The 21,085-nt window shown below is 42.0% G+C and overlaps 1 protein-coding gene across 3 annotated transcripts in view; it reads right to left on the minus strand.

The window, feature by feature from the left end:
- Positions 1-530: 530 nt before the first annotated feature.
- The window catches only part of ERG (ETS transcription factor ERG), a 177,612-nt gene continuing 157,057 nt past the window's right edge, over positions 531-21,085 (minus strand). For all 3 annotated transcript variants that reach the window (XM_042460804.1, XM_042460802.1, XM_042460803.1), the window contains 5 exons: positions 19,226-19,297; positions 14,860-14,928; positions 13,877-13,933; positions 12,296-12,343; positions 531-3,943 (listed from right to left, as the gene is read on the minus strand). In XM_042460804.1, the coding sequence (XP_042316738.1) occupies positions 3,423-3,943; positions 12,296-12,343; positions 13,877-13,933; positions 14,860-14,928; positions 19,226-19,297 (767 nt within the window). In that variant the 3' untranslated portion in view covers positions 531-3,422. The remainder of the gene's footprint in view (positions 3,944-12,295; positions 12,344-13,876; positions 13,934-14,859; positions 14,929-19,225; positions 19,298-21,085) is intronic.

Here is a 21,085-nt window from a genome sequence, read left to right on the forward strand (position 1 = left end):
AATAGAAAATAAATAAATAAAAGGAATCAGGTTGCTTGGGAATAGTGATGGGAAGGGGGACAGGGGGCGACACTGAGACCACATGACTGCCAATATCACAACTGCCCTGCAGTGATGCTTCACATCTGGAGGCTAGTGCAATTGGGAGGTCATTGATGGGTTTCTCCTGTCAAGGAAAATGGATGCCTTACTCAAGCATTGGGGAAACAGCAGCTATGGGCTGCAGGTGGAATTGTATGATAAGTAGCACCAAAGCCACTTTTATCCAGTTGTAATCAAGGTTTAAAAGCTGTGTGTAGATATCTCCAGATTGTTCCATTTATTGTGTGAAGCACAGGACAAATCCATCTTCTCCATTTATATCCTACTTTCTAGTCTAGGTAACTCTGTTTGGAGAAAAACAGATTAGAGAAAGACATCTCGTACTATTGAAGGGGTGGTCTCTTAAAAGGATTCATGATGAAACACCTTTATTTCTCCCTTCCCTCCTCCACATAAAAATACATACACACTTTTCAAGTGATAACAAATAGATTGTTTGTGTAGAAGAGTCCCACAGAGACTAAAGATGACTACAGATTTATGGAATACTGAAGGACTTTATCAGCAAAAATGTGACAATTTATTGGATATTAAACACAGGCTTCATTTGCAAGTCTGATCACCCAGACACATATTTCTAAAACAGTTCTGTTACTGATTACTAAGAGGCTGCGCAGACCGCTCCTGAAGGGGCAGCCTGCAGCCACCTCCATCTTCCCAATATTGGGGCTGTGGTAACTGCATGCTGTGACCCTGATCTGGCCTTTCCAGATCAGGAAAGGGTGCGATAACTGCAGCAGTGCGGCTTTAAGAGACTCCTTTGGAGCGGCATGATGCCACGTGCCATGTAGAGCAGTGCGCAGCATCATGCCACCATGGGGTGGAGTCAGGGAGTGCATTGTATGGATGCCACGTCCCAACTCCACTCCCAGGCTGCACAGCGCCTAATAGCTTCTTTTTGTTTGCTCAGCATTCCAGCAGTTTTGTAGTTGTAGTTCCTTATGGTTGAAATGAGACATATGGAGAAGGCTGGCTTCTGCTTCTGGTTATTCACTCACTCAATGACTAACAATGGGGAACAGAGGTGGATGCTTCACATCATTTACAATATAGATGCTCCAATAAGCCAAATCCAATGAAACTGAATGGGAAATTTAAGAAAACAAGGACATTCCATACCAGTTTGGGGTTGCCCGAACAAAAACTGGAGAGCATTCCTATAGATTTCATAGTGGTGCAGAAGGGGGTATTTCAGCAGGCATTTCTTCTTAATTGCATGACAAGCAACATTTCAAAATCTTTCTTCTACACATTCATTAAAGTTACAGGAGACCTTTCAGTATGGCAACCTTATACACCACAGTGTGTTTTACAAGATAGTACGAAGGCAAAGGGAAGAATGTGCTGCTTTTGTTGACAGCCACACAATTTTAAATCTAAATTTTCCCTTAATGGCACCAACATTTGTTAAAGTGAGATTAATTAGTTCTGTACCTGTTCTTACAGTTTATAGTTTAGTCTGTCTGCCACAGTTCCTTACTGAAATAGCTAATCCTGGTTTTCCTTTATCTCACCAGCAGAAATTCTTCTGAATATTGAAAGCAAATCTTCTAGAACTAGGTGCATTTCCCAGTCTAAATTTAGCAATAAAAGCAGAATGGGCATACCAATAACATTATGTTCTTTTATAGCATTTGTCAATCAGTGTCTGGGCTGGCACCACCTGGCCTGCTGAATTGTATTGATGACCGATATTGAACTGTGTAGGAAATGAATCAACAATTAATGTGTCTTTTTACTTTAATCTCTAGTATGTGCCAGATGTCCACCTTCTGTAAGATTAACCACATTTATAAATGTACAAAACCTTTTGAAGTCAATAAAGAAAGAAATCACACATCTGGAACAAAACATGGCTGGCATCAAAGTCACAAGATGAAAATGCAGACTACATTGTCAATCTGAATTGCCGTGCTAGGCCAAGCTTATTTTATTACATACATTCTGCTTTCTAAGTACTAGTTAAGTTCATAATGTAAACATGAAGCATACAGAGTTAAAATTCAAGGCCACAATATTTCTGATTGTCCCTTTCTGTATCTTTGGTTGGCCGAGATCAACTCGTAGTGTATAAATGCATAAGTTATATAATTATTATATAAAAAGGAAAAAAATAAGGTTGGCTTGTATATTTCATTCTGACAAACGCACAGCGTTCGCGACTCAGAAAAGAAAAACTGGCGCTGCCTAACAAAAATATCTATATGAGTTCAGACTTTGGCAAGTAGGGATTGTCTTTTACCTTCAACTGGTAGAAAACAATTTCCCTTAAGAAGAATGAGGTCCTGTGTTACTTTTAAATATTAGACAATTCCAGTTTTACATTTTTATAAAGAGATGTATACTCTGATATGATTACTTTCCCATTTTGGCCCTTACAAAGTCAAGTCTTTTCTTTGATAATACTGGAAATGGTATAATACTCAACACAATATTTCTCAAGTCCAAACAAGTAATTCTTCATAGTTCAAATACTGTCCAGTTTCAGTTTCCCACTTCTCTAGAAGAAAGGTCTTAGCCTTCACTCATGATTGCCTTTCTTTTCCTCAGTCTGACCCCTTTCCACTTCATGTATCAGACACAGACTCACATTAGTGCTCTTGTGCAGCACCCATTCATTTCAACAGGGCATGCACAGGAGAACTTCCTGATGTATTGTGCCCTTAGTCTACAATCACACTCTTGCCCTTTAGCACATTCTCAGTCCCAATATTTGGCTCAGAGCTCTTTAACACTGTCAAGAAATCTTAGCTTGCATTGTCTTCACATTATGAAATAGCTGATTCCTCCCTCTTAATAATGGAATGCATTGAAGTTCATTCCAGCTAAAACCATTGTGCTCAAAATCAGGTCTTGCTCTAGACAAATATTTATGACACTGTTCTCTATGTTTGTTTTAAAAATGCAGGTAGTATTTTTATGCATTCATATATTCATGCACTGTATCCTAGGTCGTAACAGAATTATCCTTATATTGCTGTTGTAGAGGCCCAATTTTCTCTAGCATACCAACATGACATAAAAGCTTATAAACCATTTCTGACTCCTGTGCTGTAGTTTATCATTACCTCTTTTTTTAAAACCTGGAAAAAGTATTTCATTGTTTGGTCTGTAGATGTGAAGTCAGCTTAGTTTATATAGTAGCATCATTAACATTTTCCTGTCAATTTTCTTTTAAAAAAGCATTTTTCTATGACATCCTTTGGTCCTGGTCAACCATGGCATGTCTTTTAGGCACTTTTGCACATTTTTCAAATAAAATTTAATTATAATTGATTGTACTCCATGAAGAAAGGTCCTTTAAAAACAATCGTCTTGTTTTAGTAGTAAGTGCCAAGGTGAGAAGGCATATGGGTGGCTGGAAGCCTAGTGTTAGGGTAGATACTTCCAGTTGGTGAATTCCAGTATGGAGCAGGTCCGCCAAAAAAGTTGGAGGAAGTGACTGGCAAAGCAGGTGCATGTGGAGCCACAAAGTTCATTTTTTGGGGATGTGCATGATATGAACTCATGTAGGGCAGGTCTGATGGATATTTGTACATGGATGATTCTGGAGGATGTGGCTGCAGGGCCTGAGCAATTCCATGGAAGTCAAACTTGTAAGCATAACGCTTACCGTGGACTTTAGTCATTATATTTTTGTCATAGTAGTAACGGAGAGCACGACTGAGCTTGTCATAGTTCATGTTTGGTTTGCTCTTTCTTTCTCCCCAACGCCGGGCTACTTCATCAGGGTCAGTCATCTTGAACTCTCCATTGGTGCCTTCCCAGGTGATACAGTTAGAATTGGTGCTATCTGACAGGAGTTCTAACAAGAACTGCCATAGCTGTATCTGCCCACTCCCTGCAGGTACAAAAGAAAAGGGGGGATATGGGGAAAAGAATATGTAGAAACAGTTTGGTATGCATTTTCAACACAATATTTGAGGGATATTGGCAATGTACAGCCTGATGGGCATTTGCAGCCCTCAGACAACTTCCATGAACCCATTTGTCTGCTGCCATTTTGCCTCTCTGCTGCCCATCTCATTGGTACTGGAAACAGCTGATTGCATCAGGAAAGAAAGAGAGTTCATGATGGGATGGCAGAATCCCTATCACATGCTTTGCCCTGATTCCTTTGGTGTGTGGGAATGTGTGTATTCACATATTTGCTTTTGTGTGTATGTGTGAAAGGAAGAGACAGGAGACTAGGTCCCACTTCAGAACCAGCCACATCCATTTCAGTATACAGCACTTGACTTTTTGACTACTGTTACACATAGACTTCAGGGCTAGAAAGTGGGCTCACCCTTGGTCTAGTCTGATCAAACTACAGTGCGCCCTTTCTGTTCCAGCCCCCCCCCCCCCCCCCATAAGAAAAAAAATGCATATGACCAAGCTCCATTAGAAGTAATGGGGCTCGTGCCTGCGGCATGCCCCATTACCTCTTTCTGGTATGCTGAGGCTTCCTCCAGCGCAGGCTTCCAGCATATGCCACACCCATGTATAACATGGGCACACTGTATAGACACTTATACTGCCAGTCAAGGCAGTGTAGTAGTTTGAGTGTTGGATTATGACTCTGGGGGCCAGTGTTTGAATCCCCATTCAGCCATGAAAAACCACCTTGGGCAAATCATACACTCTCGGCCTCAGAAAACTCTGTGATAGGTTTGCCCTAGGGTGGCCATAAATCAGAAACAACATGAAGTGCTATACTACTTTCCCTACCTGGGAAAATTTCATTTAATTTTCTGAAAAGAAACTTGCCAATGTTTTTCTGGTTGTATATCTGCCAGTGACATTTTGGTAGCTAATTGGTAGAATCTGGTCAAAGTCATGACAGACATGCCCTTTGCTGTTTTAGAATCTTGGCCTCAAAATATTGTCTTGGGATTGTAAATTTCAATGTTGAAAATGCACTAAATTTAAAATATATAAAGCCTGGAGAAGTTGAGTAATGAGGAAGCCCATTATTTTTCTGCGTGATTATCTGATATTTGAGAATAAAGTTTGTTAAAGCTTTTTTTCCTATGAAACATGGGAGAATTGTTTCTGAATTTAAAATGGTAGAATTTAATGATAATTCAAGAAACTAATATCAATAGCTGTAAAATAAGAGAACAGAACAAAGTAGCTGACAGATTAGGGTAGCATTTCCCAATAGCATTCAAGCAGAGCTTTGCTGTTTAATAATAGCTGAGAATTATTTGTTATATTAGTACAAACTAAAATTCTCTATGTTAAACTAACAACTAACCAACAATTAAACAGTGATATAGACTTTACTATTTAATACTATTAAATAGGACAGAGATTACTATTTAATACTATTTATGTGGCCATATAATCTATGTTAATGAAAATATTGCATGTGATTACATTTAGATTTTTTTTTTTAAAAAAGGAGGAATATATCATTGCAAGAAAGCCTTTTATCCACCTTTTAAAATGCCTAACTTTATAGGGGCTTAGAGACTAATTTATAGCATCATAATTCAAGGAACCTGTACTTAGGACAAAAGGCTACTGTTAGAACAGAACACAAGAGGAACAGAATGTTTTCTAATTGGAAAAAGAGTCAGACAAGGCTGCATCCTTTCACCCTATCTGTTCAACTTATATGCAAAAAAATATTATATGAAAAGCAGGCTTGGACATTTAAGATAGAGGAGTGAAAACAGGAGGAAGGAATATCAACAATCTAAGATATGCAGACAAGACCATACTACTAGAAGAAAACATCAAAAACCTAGAGCAACCACTAGGAAGGTAAAGGCAGAAAGTGCAAAGGCAGACTTACTGCTGAACATAACAAAAACAAAATAGTGGCCACAGAGGATCTACGTAAATTCAGCCTAGGCAATGAGGAAATAGTACAAAAGTTCCTGTACCTTGAGTCAAACATAGATCAGAATAAGGACTGCAGTCAAGCAATCAGAAGTATAAGAATTGGGAGGGCAACTATTTATTTATTTATTTATTTATGGTATTTATACCCCACCCTTCAACCCTAAAGGCTCTCAGTGCAGCTATGAAAGAACTAGTAAAGATCCTAAAGAACAAAGGCGGGTTACAGACGGGCAGGAGAAGATGTCTTGGAGGTGTATTCAGCTGAATGCGGAGCCTCCAGACGGCCCGCCCCGGGGGCGTGCTTCAGGTGTTGGAGCTTCCACACGGGGGGCAGTGAAGACGCCTCACCTGGGTCCGTTTCGGACCCGGAGTTTCCAAACCGCCGCCTCGGAGGACACTGCAAAAAGAGAGGCAGCTTCCGCACGGGCGGCCCAAACCGCGGCTTTTTTTTTCTTTTGCCGGCAGGCGGATGCGAAGCTGCGCAGCTACAGCGCTAAGCAGCGGCAGAAAGCCTATGTGCGCATTTAAAGCGCCCAAGCCCCTTTAAACTTTCTGTCATCTACGAGGCCATGGAGGCTGGCATCTATGTGCCAGGGAACCCCAGCATCAACATCACAGGCCAGCAGATCGGGCCCCTGATACTGGCTGACTGTGCCTACCCCATTCGGAAGTGGCTCATGACCCCCTTGAAGAGAAAGAGAAGAAGAAAGCAGGGGAGGCTGTGAGGAATGCCCTGGCAGATTTTTTTCTGACAAGGAGAATCTGAAGGATGGCTCCTGTGCCATCATCTGTGATGTCAGAGTGCATTGTACTGTAATAGCATAAGCACATGAATAAATGTATCCCATTATCCACAGTTTGAGTCTGCCTATCATTCCTGATCTGTGCTGTGGGCATGTTTTGCCACGTGCCTGAGGGGGACACACACAAACACACACACACAAAAGGTCTCCTGGCGCCTGTTTTCCTGGGGCAAAAAGATACATCAGATCCAACTGCCAATTGCCCCTTTGACAATGTATCAATCCCCCTCAAATTCAAGCTTTCCTAATGGCCCATTTGAATGTATCAATGGGGCACCCAGAGGACATCTATTGGGGGAGAGATTCAAACTGCTCCTCTGAAAGCTTTCATTGGCCTAGGACCACCGTGGCCTAACGGCCCAGAGCCGCAGGTGCCCATATATACCCGTGCGCAACTGTGCAAGACCCCAGGACGGCGATCAACATGGCAGAGCCACGCAGGAGGGTCCCGGTCCGAATCGCCTACTGGACAGACGAAGAGGTCGGGATCCTCCTGGACTCCCTGATGCCACAGGCAGCTGCGAGAAGGGTGATGGCTAGCACCAACAAGCCCAACCGGGGGCATTTTCTCGAGGCATCTCGTGCCCTCCGAAACCAAGGGTTTCAAAGAACGCTGCACCAATGCAGAGTGAAGTTTAAAACTCTGAAGGCAGCGTTCTTTGAAACCCTGGAGGATTTCGGAGAGGCGCCCCCGGTTGACAGGCAGCCACCATTCTTCTCGCGGCTGAAGGACCTGTGGATCAGGGGAGATCGGCCCAGACCGGAAGATCGCCGTCCTCCAGGTAAGCCAGAGCTCTTGCCATGCCCTGTCCTCCCCTCCTTGACCCTTCCCTTGCCCTCCTGTCCCTCCTGCATGGTGCCAATGCCATCCCTCCTCTTCCCTTCTGCAGGCGTGCGGCCGAGGCGGAGGCGGAGGGAGGGAGGGCACCCTGCCAGGTCGCCCTCTCCACCATCCTCGGGGGACGAGGATGTCCCCGAGGGTGGGCCACAGCCAGGACAAGCTGCTGTGGCCCCTCCGCAGCCAGAACAGGCTCCTCTGGCGGCAGGTAGGTCCCCAGGGTGAGGGGTGGGGGTTGGCTGCCTGCAGCCCCCACGACACTTGTGCCCTCGTCTGCCATGCCAGCATGGTAACTTGGGCCTTTCCTTCCTTTTTTCCAGGGCTTGAAGTCCTCACTGCTGTTGCTGCCGCCGAGGAAGAGGAGCCTGGGCCGAGCCGCCGCCTGCCAGGAGAGCCAGGGCACTTGGCCCTCGATGCCAGTGCCCTGGATCGTGTCCTCCAAGCCCGGCAGCAAGGTAAGTGTAGAGGTGAACCCAGGGAAGGGAGTGGGGGCACCCAGAAACCCTGCCTGTGGGAGTGGGTGATGGGCTCCACAGGCTGATCCTAACCATCCTCTTTCTTTTCCCCCCACAGAGAACCGGACGGAGAGGAGGTTCGCTGCCCTGGAGGAGAAACTGGACAAGCTGGCAGAGAGAGTGTCCTCCATGGAAGAGACCCTCCAGGAACTCCTCCGCCGGCTGCCCGCCCCACCGCCTCCTCCCCCTCCCTGAAGCAGCTTCCCTCCCCTGCCCCCTCTGCCATCCCCCCTTCACCACCCCCCTTCACCCTCCCCCTTCCTTTTGTACATATTGTATATAGAAAAAAAGTTTTATTGTTGTTATTGTAAATAAAAAAAGTTTATTTTTTTTTAAAAAATTGTGTGGTTAATTATGCGCAACTGCGGCAGTGTGGCTGTGAGTGTGAATGAGGCGCAACTGTGCAGTCTAAAGCTAGGCAGGAGAGCTGTGAGGTAGCAATGTCCAAACTCTGTCCTTCCAGGCGTTTGGACTTCATGTCCCAGAATCCCAGACCACAGGGCAAGGTGGCTGGGGATTCTGGGAGATGAAGTCCAAACGCCTGGAAGGACAGAGTTTGGAGATTGCTGGTTTGGGAACCAGTGAGCCAGGCATGGTGGGAGGAGAGAACAGGAAGGGTAGAGTAGAGTAGATAGGGCTGGGAGGGAAAACGTGCCCTGGGAGGTGAAATGATGTCTTTATGGGACATCATGGGACCTAGTGCCTTGTCAGTGCTCCCTGCCCCTTGATCCCAGGCCCTCTCTAGTTGCCCTTTGCCTTTGGGGGCAAGTTTAGAGGGCATCAAAAGGTCTTGGGCACATTCAAGCTCCGGGGTCTCTTTTTTTTTCCTTTGCCGGCTGGCGAATGCGCAGCTGCGCAGGGCTAAGCAGCGGCGGCAGAAAGCCTATGGATACATTTAAAGTGCCCAAGCCCCTTTAAAACAAAGGTGGTCTCCTGCCAGCTGGTGATCAGCTGGTGTTGGCATCCTTGTCCGCTTGCACTTTGCCAGTGTCAGCAGCATCATAGATGCCTCCTCTCCTTTGGTCCCCGCGCTCCTGCTGAATCTGCAATGCGCAGCCACTGCTGTCTCCGCTGCCACCGCTGTCCCCCTGCCATCTCCCCTCACCTCCCTTGTACATATGTCAATATTTACAGTTTTAGCGTTTTTTATTGTTAGGTGAAAATGGCAGAGGAATGTGTGTAGGGGTGCACTTTAAAGTCCAAACTTTCCAAGCAGCGCATGCGTACATGTTGCTCTAGGGTTAGGGTTAGGGTTAGGGTTACGAGGCTTAAAATGTGCCGCAGCTGTGCCTCAGCTTCCACAGCTGCATGGCAGCGGACGTTGCAATTAAAGCCTGACTGCAAACTGCGCATGTTCCAAGATCCCAACTCACTATGCGACGGAGCTTTTAAATGGGCAACTTAAATTAGCGGCGTAGCAATTCTGGTGTACCGGTGCAGCAGCTCTCATGGCTTCTTCCCCTTCTCGATATGTGTCAGCATTCAGGTAGGACTGCTCCAGTTTCTGCAAAATGTTTGGCTGGGACCATATAGCTATAATGTCAGCCGTCTCAGTATGAGACCAAGACGTCCCCCTGCCTTTTTTCGGGGTGCTGGTGGATGGCTGAGCCATCCTGCCTGGTGGCAAAGGGGAGCCGCCACACAGCTGTGCCAGGAGCAGCCAAACTGTGCCCGTTCCCAGGTGAAAATGGCGCAGGAATGTGTGTAGGGGGTCACTTTAAATCCCAAACTTTCCCTTTTCACTTTCTACAACCAAAACATCCGCCGGCAAAAGTTACAACTTCCCGCGGTTCTACCAACGCATGCGCACAAGTGGCTCTAGGGTTAGGGTTACGAGGCTTAAAATGCGCCGCAGCTGTGCCTCAGCTTCCACAGCTGCATGGCAGCGGACGTTGCAATTAAAGCTTGACTGCAAACCACGCATGTCCCGAGAACCCGACCCATTATGCGACTCAGCTGACACGGAGCTTTTAAACCGGCAACTTATATTTGCGGCGTAGCAATTCTGACGTATCGGTGCAGGGGCTTACAGACGGAGCTGCGCAGGTACGCATCAAACAGAAAAGAAGCGGAAAAAAGCAGCACCTTTTTAATGCCGCTTCTTCCCGCTTGGGGCGTGCGGGGGGCGTGTTCATGACGGCATTCAGGTAAAGCCCGGCTGAAGGCTCTACCTTCATGACGTCATGAGTACATCCCTTTTTGCCCGTCTGTAACCCGCCAAAGATACACAACTAAGCACAAAAGTTAGAATCATATAAACAATTACATTCCCTATTACCATGTATGAATGTGAGGGCTGGATGATTAAGAAAATGGATAAAAAGACAATAAATTCATTTGAGATGTGGTGCTGGAGGATAATGTGGACAGCCAAAAAACAAAAGAATGGTTCCTAGAACAGATCAAGCCTGAAATCTCCCTGGAAGCCAAGATGATTAAACTGAGCCTGTCGTACTTTGACCAAGTCATGAGAAGTCATGACTCATCAGAAAAGACAATAATGCTAGGAAAGGTGGAGGTAAGTAGAAAGAGCAGAAGACCACACAGTAGATGGATGGACTCTATTAAGGAGATCACGGGTATGAATCTGCAAGAACTAAGAAGAGTAGTGGAAGACAGGGAGTCTTGCAGATGTCTCCATCCAAAGGGTCACTATGAGTTGAGATCCACTTGAAGTTAACTACTACAACAAATATCTGTCTTATAATAAGACTTGGAAAAAATGTATAGTTCAATAGGACCTATGTCTTCACAAGAATTCTTACCACAAACACTTTAGGACTAGAGTTATTTATGCTGCAATACCACATACTTTTAACAGGAAGCAAATTCTACTGAACTCAATAGGGCTTATTTCTATGACAACACTTTTAAGTAAGCAAGCTATTTAGTGTAGGTTTCAAGGAATCATATGACTAGTCCCTTGAGGCTGGTCTTGCGTCTCTCAAGTAGCAGCCCTCACACCATGTAGCAAATTACTTTTGAAAGTGAATGGAATTTTAAAAACATGTATGTGATATAGTAGGGTTTTTTTGTTTGTTTGTTTATTGAAACATTTATATTCTTCTCCACATCATATGATGTCAGGGCAGTATACAATAAAACCAGCTTAACCAATTTAAAATATGAATAGTAGGAAATAATTTTAACAACTATAAAAAATTAAAAATATTAAAACAGAGCAATTTAAATCAGTTTAAACTGTTTAAACCATAACCTACTTGTAGATTTGGATAAAATCAGATGCTTTAATTAAAAAGACCCCCACAACAACCCATTTTTAATGTGTTGGTACCAATTGGACCTCTAAGGGGAGAGTATTCCTTAACCGAGGTGCTGCAGCACAGAAGGCCCTCTCCTATGTCTTCCCACAGTATATTGTCCCCATAGGTCCTCTTCTGCAGAACTCTATCCTTGGGCAGGTTTATTTAGGAAGAGACACTCTTTCAGCTACTGAGATCCCAAGCCTTTTAAGGTTTTAAATATAATCACCAGAACCTTGAATTAAAACCAGAAGTATATTTACTGCCAGAGCAGTTCCTTTAAGATCAGTGTTATATGGTTACCGTGTGATGTTCTGGTCAGCAATCTCATATTTTGCACTAACTTCAGCTTCTAATTTGTCTTTAAGGGCAGTCCCATACATTACAGTAGTCAAATTTGAATGTTGCTGATTGTTGTATTACTTATTTTTCTGTCTCTACTTTCATTTTTGTTCCAGTTTGTTTGTGGGTTAACCAATTATAGTCAAATAGAATTGAATAACAATGTCAGGCTGCAGTGAAAGACAAAGGCTAATATTTGGCTTCTACAAACTTATAGTAAATCCTTAGTATTTTTCCTTTAGCCACTGGTGTCTTTACACTTTAATCAGCATTGCTAGCTAAGGTAAACACATACTCTTTATCACAGACAATATGACCTAAATAATTTAGTTCCCTGTCCCTTTCCTATTTTTGAGTCATCTTGCTTGACATCTCTGTGATATCTTGCCTAGAGTTACTGAAAGCCTAAATTCAACATTGTGTCCTTTGAGTTGGCCTAATAAAGATATCACCTAAGCCAATCAGATGGCTACCTTATGATCAGCATAGCTGCCTCTGCTTTTTGTAGAATACAAGAATATCAGCTTCACCATAGTGTTAAATTGGCAATATATATTCCCTTTGGCGATAAAAATCCTAAACAGTATTATCTCTTAATACCTGGATTAGCAAGACGGCTGCTGGTTGGGCCCAGAATTTGGTAGGGATCTAGATAAAGGGGAAAAAAAGACATAAATTATTGCTTATGACATTAATGTTTTTCATCAGAAAACAGAAATCAGTTTTAACATGACATATATTATTTGCAGTAATAAGTCATTTTAAAAGAAGTAAATATAATGCAAGATCTTTGTTTTAAAGGATAGTTATATTGCAATAAATAACCTTCAGTTATGCTGGTTGGATGTAGACAGAAATTACACTAAATTCTTGGTGCCAGTGCAAACCTAGGTTACAATGGCATACTGAAGTTTTGATGGTGCAAGAATATAACCTCACCTCATTGTTACTGCTATTATAACATAATTATGAAGGCTTGAGTAGATAGGGAAACAGGCAGAGTTGGGGCACAATGGAGAAGGTACAACGGATTAGCCAGTTTTAAGTGGGTTCTCTACCCATTGGGGATCATGGGTAGAAAAATGCAGGCTAACACCACTTTAACTGCCATGGCCACATCCTAGAGAGTCCTGGGATCTGTAGTGTTGTGAAGCACCAGAACTCTTTGGCAGAAAAGACTAAAGACCTTGTAAAATTACAGATCCCAGGATTCCATAGACTGGAGCTACAGCACTTAAAGTGGTGTCAAACTGCATTATTTCTACAGTGTAGATGCACCTCATGTCCTAGCTTCTGCACTGGCATAGAGTTACAATGTTTTAACAAAATGCAGTCGTGTAAAAATCAATGAAGAGTCTTATGTATGATTGCTGCCTCTGTGTTTCAGCTATTAAGCGTTGGAAAGATGAATGACAGACAGCAATAGGTTTCTTTGATTAAATGAGGATAACTGCTTTATTGAGAAGCTCCTGAATTCCAACTAGTTGTCTTAGGTGTAGCTAGCAATGAATGCACCAGTGCTGAAAGCTTGCACTTCATCCAATGTCCCCAGTTTCATTTTAGAGCAGACATTCAGGAGATTATTGTATGTCATTTTTCGCCCGATCCGGGCACAGGCTGGGCACAGGCTTGAACGGGTGAGAATAGGTGTAATCACACAGGAAAATGCCACCAATGCTGCCGGGAGACTACAAGGCATCCCCCAGCCTTGCCTTGTCTGCTGATTTTGAAGGATGGAAGCTTTCTGTTCTTAAAAATCGGTGGGCAAAGCGCAGCTGGGGGATGGCTTGTATTCTTCTGGTGGCATTGGCAGTGTTTTCCTATGTGATAACACCCATTCAAACCCATTCTCACCTGGATTGGGAGAAAAATGACGTGCGATAAACTCCTCCATTTCATTATAGGCTCTTGTCAATAATGGATAACTGCCCAAATCTGCTCAAACTGTTATAAGATTTATGAGCAATTTCTATGAGCCTTCACATACAAAACATAATTCATAGAATTATCAAGTGTTAGTGATGGAAAGCACCACAAAGGTAATTGAGTCCAAACCCTTGCCATGGAGGAATACATAACTAAACAGCTAAATCACTCATGAAATAAGCCCATCCAGCCTCTGTTTAAGGAACCTCAAAGATGGAGAGTACAGCACTCTAACTGTATGATCTCTAGGCTTACCTAACTGAGGACGCTGGTCTTCTGTTTTTGGTACTGTTGAAGATGATGCTTGAGCAGCTAGAAAAGAAATATGTAGGTGTCTTTCCAACTTGAAACCCACTTTGACTATCCCCCACACACATGATTTTAAAAAAAAGTCAAAAATTATTAATTTGACCGTATTTTATTAAGGTGGACTTTGTCGACCTTAATAAAATACAAGTTTAAATATTTGCTAATTTCATAATTTGCTTAAGGAAGAGCAAGTATTTACCACTGAATGGATGAAGCTGTTGATCACAGTTATAGAGTATACTATGGATCCCCAAAGGGGAGGGGGGAGAGCAAGAGGAGGAAAGAAAAGGAAAGATTGTTTTTTGTGGGTTTTTCAGGCTATGTGGCCATGTTCTAGAACAAGGCCACATAGCCCGAAAAACCCACAAAAACTATGGATGCTGGTTATGAAAGCCTTCGACTTCACAAAAGAAGGATTGTTATTTCCATTTCTTGCCTTTTTATAAAGAAAACTTTAAACACCTTACAGTAAAAATATAGAAAGTTACTTACAAACAATATATAAAGAGCACCTCCCACCCCAAAAGAAATTACAGAGCTAACGCATTGTCTTAAGGTTGGCATTTTAAAAGTAACCAATCACTTTCCATCACATGTCTGGGAGTAAAGAAATGCCTTAATCTGACACTGAAAATATAATAACGTTGAGGAAAAACAAGCCTCTTTGGGGGCAATATTCCCTAGGCAGGGTCTCTCTCTCTCTTTATTATCACCACCTTCCTAACCTCTATTGAGGACATAAAAAAATAACTGATAAGGATCTAGTCTGGACAATTTCAAAATGACATGCATGTGAGTTATGAAGTAAAACCTTTTATTCAGGAGCTGAAATCAGTTGTTTTGAGTCTAAAATTTAATTTACAGGGCCAAATTGGTCAAACATTTCATATTATTTTCAGTATGTTTTCAATTTCAACCCCGATGTCTACCTTTTGATTGTGGAGTTTGGTGACTGTGGCTTGTCCAGGCTGACCTCCTGGCTGGTTCATAAGGAATATCTGTGTAAAAACAAAATTATATCAAATATGTACAGCCAAAAGTAGGAAAAACAATTAGATGTCAAACCTCTCCACATAGTATTATTCCAGGAGCAAACAGTGCTCATGATTCTAAAATATTAACCATATTTGAATGTTGAATTCTACCCAGTCTAAATTCTGATTTATGCAACAGTCCACCCCACTACTATTCTGTATAAATAATCTCTTCCTAGAGTTATAACCAAATATGTTGTCTAATCACCATCTATCTAAACTGAATTCTTCTTCACTTCATTCTTAAAATTTTAAGATACTCTTAATAGGCATACAGTATCTTGCACATAGTTGTGACTGGAAATATGGAATTGCCAGGGATGGGCAAATTGTAGCCTGTGAGCCCCAAGGAGACTCCCAAGACCTCTCATGCAATGCACAGCCACCGATTTTCCAGAGGCCTCCCTACATTTCCTTTGTACAGAGAAAGAAAGATGTTTGTTGCTTTCAGAGAGGTTTTCTGATTGTCAAAATCAGCAGACAAGGGATCCCCAGCACTCTTCTCCAGCACCACATCTCAAATGCATTGATTTTCTTCCTATCCGCTTTCTTTACTGTCCAGCTCTCACATCGACACATGGTAATAGGGAATGCAACGGCTTTTATGATTCTCAACTTTGTGCTGGGTTGTATATATTTGCATTTTAGAATTTTCTAGTTCTTTTATGGCTACTCTCCACATTCTTAATCTTCTTCTGATTTCCTGGCTACAGTCCCCATTTCTATTAATGTTTGATCCCAGGTATGTGAACTCTTACCATTTCTATTCTTGATTGTCTAAGTTGAATTTGTCAAGATTCTGCCTTTACACTTTCTTCCTTGATCTTTCTAAGTAGTTGTCCCAGGTCTGGGAAATTTTTTGCTAGTATTATGGTGTCATCTGTATATCTTAGATTGTTGGTATCCCTTCCTCCTGCTTTCACTCCTCCTTCTGTGTCCAAGCCTGCTTTTCTTACAATATGTTCTGCATAAGTTGAACAGATAGGGTGATAAGAGGCAGCCTTGTTTGACCCCTTTGCCAACTGTGAGCCATTCTGTTTCTCTGTGTTCTGTTGTGACAGCAGCCTCTTGTCCTGAGTAAAGATTCCTCATCAGGACTATCAGATGTGTTGGCACTCCCATGTCTTCAAGGACATTCCATAGCCTGTCATGATTATAGCAAAGCTTTTGACTGCATAGATCATGACAGGCTATGGAATGTCCTTGAAGACATGGGAGTTCCAACACATCTGATAGTCCTATAAAGCACATGCTGATTTTCTTTTGGAATTCCCTGGTGTATTCCATTATGTTTGCAATGTGGTCCCTAGTGCCCATTCCTTTTCTGAACCCTGTTGGGACTTTTCTATGTTACGGAATTTTAAGCATAATTTTGCTTATTTGGGAGATTAGTGCTATGATCCTATAGTTATTGCAGTCCTTTCTGTCTCCTTTTTTGTGGATAGGTATGTATATTGATTGTTTCCAATCTGTTGGCCATCATTTCACTTTCCATATCTGTTGACATATGTTGGTTAGCACTTGATTGAGTCTGTCAATGTGGATTGCAGCAGTTTGATTAGAATATAATCTGTTTCTGGGGACTTGTTTTTTGCCATTTCCCTTACTGCAGCTTCCATCTTGCTTTTAGAATTTGAGTTTCATCTTCATATGGCTCTTCATTCCATGTGTCCTTCATATTGTCATCTCTTTTATATAACTCTTCTATGCATTGCATCCAATCTCTTTTTATTCCTTCCTGGTCTTGAATTATGTTCTTTTTTTGGTCATAGGGTGTTCCGGTCCTTGGTTTGAACTTCCTTTTAATTTCCCAGATCTTATGAATAGGTCTCTTGTTCTTCCCTTTTTGTTGTTGTCTTCTTTTTCTCTGAATTGATCATTGTAGTAGTTTTCTTTATCTTTTCACGCTAGTGGTTACTGTTGCATTCATGGTTCTTAGTTTATTCCTATTTTCCTTTTGTTTTGCTTCCATTCTTTCCTCTACACTTCCAGTAACAACAAGAATGCTCTACACTTCCAGTAACAACAACCTTAAAGTGGTAACTTATATAAGCCAATCACAGCATGCTTATGCTGTATTCATCATGGGCAATAACACCACCGAGCACTTGCATGTAAAAAAATGTATTCTGAATACAAAGTTTTCCACTGATGGTTTACTGCACCCTAACTCTGCCCATAGGCCGGCACATATAGGCCGGTCTGTATAGGCTCATAGTTTGGCTGTGTTATTGCATCTGCCATGGTATTATAAGGTCCCCTGCAGTATAACAGTCATTTGTTCATACTGTATTTCAATACCATAAATGTTAATTTTATTATTTTTATTAAACATCTTTTACTATAAGCCTGAAAACAAGAAGGCAAAATATATCTATAACTTGAAAAGCAAGATACTGTTATTGTTTTTAATAGAAGTGGAATTTCTTCAAGAGCACACAAGCAATATAATAAATTATTGCCTACCCCGAGACATATCCATGGATATTACCATGTTTTTGCCATAGGGTATACCAGGAAGTATCTACATAGAAACACCTATACTGTTTATCTAAGAGAAATGATTTTCAATCCAGTGTATAATACAGTCCATCCTCGCCTTACATGGGGGATCCGTTCCGGATCCCTCCGTGTAAGGCGAATTCCGCCTATGCTCGAGCCCCATTGGAAACAATGGGGCTCGTGTGTGGCGGCGCAGCAGCGCGCGGGGTGCAATGGGTGTGCGCGCCCATTCAATTGAATGGGACGCGCCGCCCCTTCCGCCCCGCGCAAGCCCCGCGGCTTGAGCGTGTATGCTCAAAGCCGCGTATGGCGCAGGCGCACTGTATCATGTGCCAAATTAGCAAGTAAGGAAAAGCTAAGCATCATAAACTTTTAGAAGTTTCCTGAGCTATCTATTTACACAGGTTGTGTTATAAATATTAGTTATATAGTGAATGTGTCTCTCTATGTATATATTTCTGATAGACAGGCAGACTGACAGAGATACCACATGTAACAAACTCAGTTTGTTCTCATTTCCTAGCCAAAGGAATAGTGTTGAGATGTTTGCAAAGGAAACCACCTTTGTTATATGGGCAACTGTGGTGGCTGGGTTCCCAGTCACCTGAGGACTTCTCCTGAACTACAAAGGGTTAATCTGGGAGGAGGTACATGCTAATGAGAGATGACATCACATGCTAATGAGCAGCTACATCATAGCTGACGTAAGGCTCACTTGGCCAATCAACAGTGCCAGAGCGGCAGTTTCAAAAAGATTCCAAGAGAGGGCTTTAAATACCCCTGTAGGACCATGTGTCCTTTGTTTTCCATCTTGGCTGTGTTTGGAGAAACCAGAGGCTTGTCCTCTGAGCAGCCGGAGGACCGGCTCTGGCATGCAGGTAGAGTTGGCAAGGAGCCAACTCCCTGATTCCAAGAACTCCACAAGGACTGCAAATCCCATCATTGTGTGAGTAGCTCAGGAACAGTGTTAGTCAGTACGTCTAGGTTTTTGTTATGTTTATCTAATAGCTTGCCTGAAATGAATATCTTTGTAACTGTGTTTTCTGACCTGCAAGGCAAAGGAGGCCTGGCATGAGTGATACCTTCCTATTCTATACTATTTCTTTAAAATAAACTTCTTTCTTTTAAAAGCATCTGCTATCTCTGTGCTCCTGTACACGTGCCTTATTTGGTTACTGATTGCTGAGGGTTAGCAAGAAAGAAAACTAGATCTCTCTCTCAAGCAAGTCTCAGTGTGTGCTTGGGAATTATAGTTCATTGATAATTCACTGAGTGGTGGCAGCGGGAAATATAGTTCTTTTAAGGGATCTCCCTGAGAGTAATAGCCACGCACAGGGCTTTGCTCTCAAGGAATCATCACAGCAACATTCAAAAATGGTCTTCTGCTGTCAGTGAAATTCAATAGAACTGAGAGAGGGAAGATTCCTTCTCCCTACTGTAGCCACTTTTGTGACCTCAAAACCTACTCTAGCAACTGGCAAACCTTCCATTAATCTGGAGGTGCATGTGGGGGGTGGAAAGGTGACAAGAAAATTCCAAAAATTCTATCAGTAGTCCTCTGTCATCTTAAAAACTTCTTAAAATGGTCTACAGTAAGGAAATGCTTAACTGAGCTTCTCTCAGTACTATTTCTAACATATGCTTATATATTTTATATATTCAGGACTCCTGTTTTAGCCTAAAATCTAAGAAAAAGATTGAAAGTTTAGAAAACCAGATTGCAATATTATTTAAAGCCCCAAACATGCATCCCACATACCTGGCCTGGTTGTAATTCTTTGTGTTGATTCAGGATATACTGAAGTATTTGGAAAAATAAAAGCTGCGCCTCCTGGAGACAAGAAGAAGAGAACAGAAATCAGGATAACTTTGCATTTACTGTATATCTTGGAATGAAGCTTATGAACATGCATATTGATGTTAGAGAATGACAGAGCATTTGATCTCGCATCAGGTGTTTACTAGAAACCACTTCTATTGCAGGATAATATACTGCCAGAAAATCAAGCAAGAAGGTACAGTGAATATCTCCATGTATTTTCCCAAGTAGGAGAAGCTGTACTAACATGACAACATATTTCATATTGGCTTTGCTTTATCTTTGTGCAAGTCACTTGTCCAGAAGAGACATAAGCAACATGAAGTCTGGTAGGCATATCTTATATCAGTTATTTGAACTACCATGTACAGATCTAGCTGCTGCTGTATAGTAGCCCACCATGAGCAGGTCTGGGAAGGAGCGATGAAGCCAAGTGAAGTCACATGTGGATTCAGGCTTCATTTTCTTACCTATTGCCCAGTGCACCCACTGTTTGTTGCGCTACTCAACTTTTTATTGGAGCCAATGAGTTGCTGATCACAAGTATTTGGGCAAATGAACATTATATGTCTAAAGAAAAAGTGAATAGAAAGGGGGCATGTAGACTCCTTACTATTCTTTTATCATGGAGAAGATGGGGTGGTTAGTACGCATAACTCAAGAGTGGTACAGCCTGGTTTAAATAAGAGCTACAAGCCATACTTGCTGGGGAGTCTAGGAGTTATTGTCCAAGAACATTCTCAAGCTCTGGTTCAAATACCTTGAGCCATGAAGCTTGCTTTAATTTTGGACTTGTCTTTTTCTCTCTTTCTCCTTCTCCTTCTCTATATCTCTGTCTAAATTACTTCAGGTTTTTTTTAGCAGGGTAAGCCTTGTTAGTCTGTTGCAGCAAAAGCAACAGAGTCTTATGACACATTGTTGGTTTTGTTGTTGTTGTGTGCCTTCAAGTCATTTCCAACTTTCCTAAGGCAAACCTACAATTTATTTATTTATTTATTTGTTTGTTTATTTATTTCCTGCCATTTCCCAAAAACTGGGACTCAGGGTGGCTATCGTGGGGTTTTCTGGGCAAGATTTGTTCAGAGGAGGTTTGTCTTCCCCTGAAGTTGACATGCCCAAGGTTATCCAGTGAGTTTCATGGCCAAGTTGGGACTCAGACCATGGTCTCCAGAGTTGTAGTCCAACACTCAAACTACTACACCATGTTGGCTCTATGTAACACATTAAACAGTAACATTAGTGTGACACGTAAAAGAATAACAAATGTTATTTAGCCAATGCTTCTGTGGACATTTTTGAGATGCTGATGAGGGACGGCAGTTCACAAACTTTTATATCAAATAAAATTTCCTAGCCTTTAAGGTGTCACAAGACTATTTCTTGATGTTTGCTGCTTCACAGGGTTCTTGTGGCGGCATGCACAGTCCCCTTCTGTCTGTGATGCAAGAGTGTATTTATGAATACTTACAAAGAAGAAGAGGGCAAAAATTATTTTCTTAAAACAGATGGCTAAAGTTATAAAGCACAGGTACTTTGGATTCAGGTTAGGGCTAATTTCTCATGCTTCTCTGGAAAATTATGGATAGATGTAAATGAATTGTTAATGTTATAATATTTTGTCTCTTTGTATGCTTCTGAACACATGAGAAATATGAGAATTGTGTTTTGTATTATTAAATGTTATATGTCAGTAACCACTTGAGAATGCTATGCAAACTGTGTAGAATTTTACTGTAGAAATCAGGAGGGTGATAAATATAGTAAATAATAATTGTTCTTGTTTATATGTGCCTTCATATC

Source organism: Sceloporus undulatus, chromosome 3 (genome assembly GCF_019175285.1).
Source record: "Sceloporus undulatus isolate JIND9_A2432 ecotype Alabama chromosome 3, SceUnd_v1.1, whole genome shotgun sequence".
In the NCBI taxonomy this organism is placed as follows: domain Eukaryota; kingdom Metazoa; phylum Chordata; class Lepidosauria; order Squamata; family Phrynosomatidae; genus Sceloporus; species Sceloporus undulatus.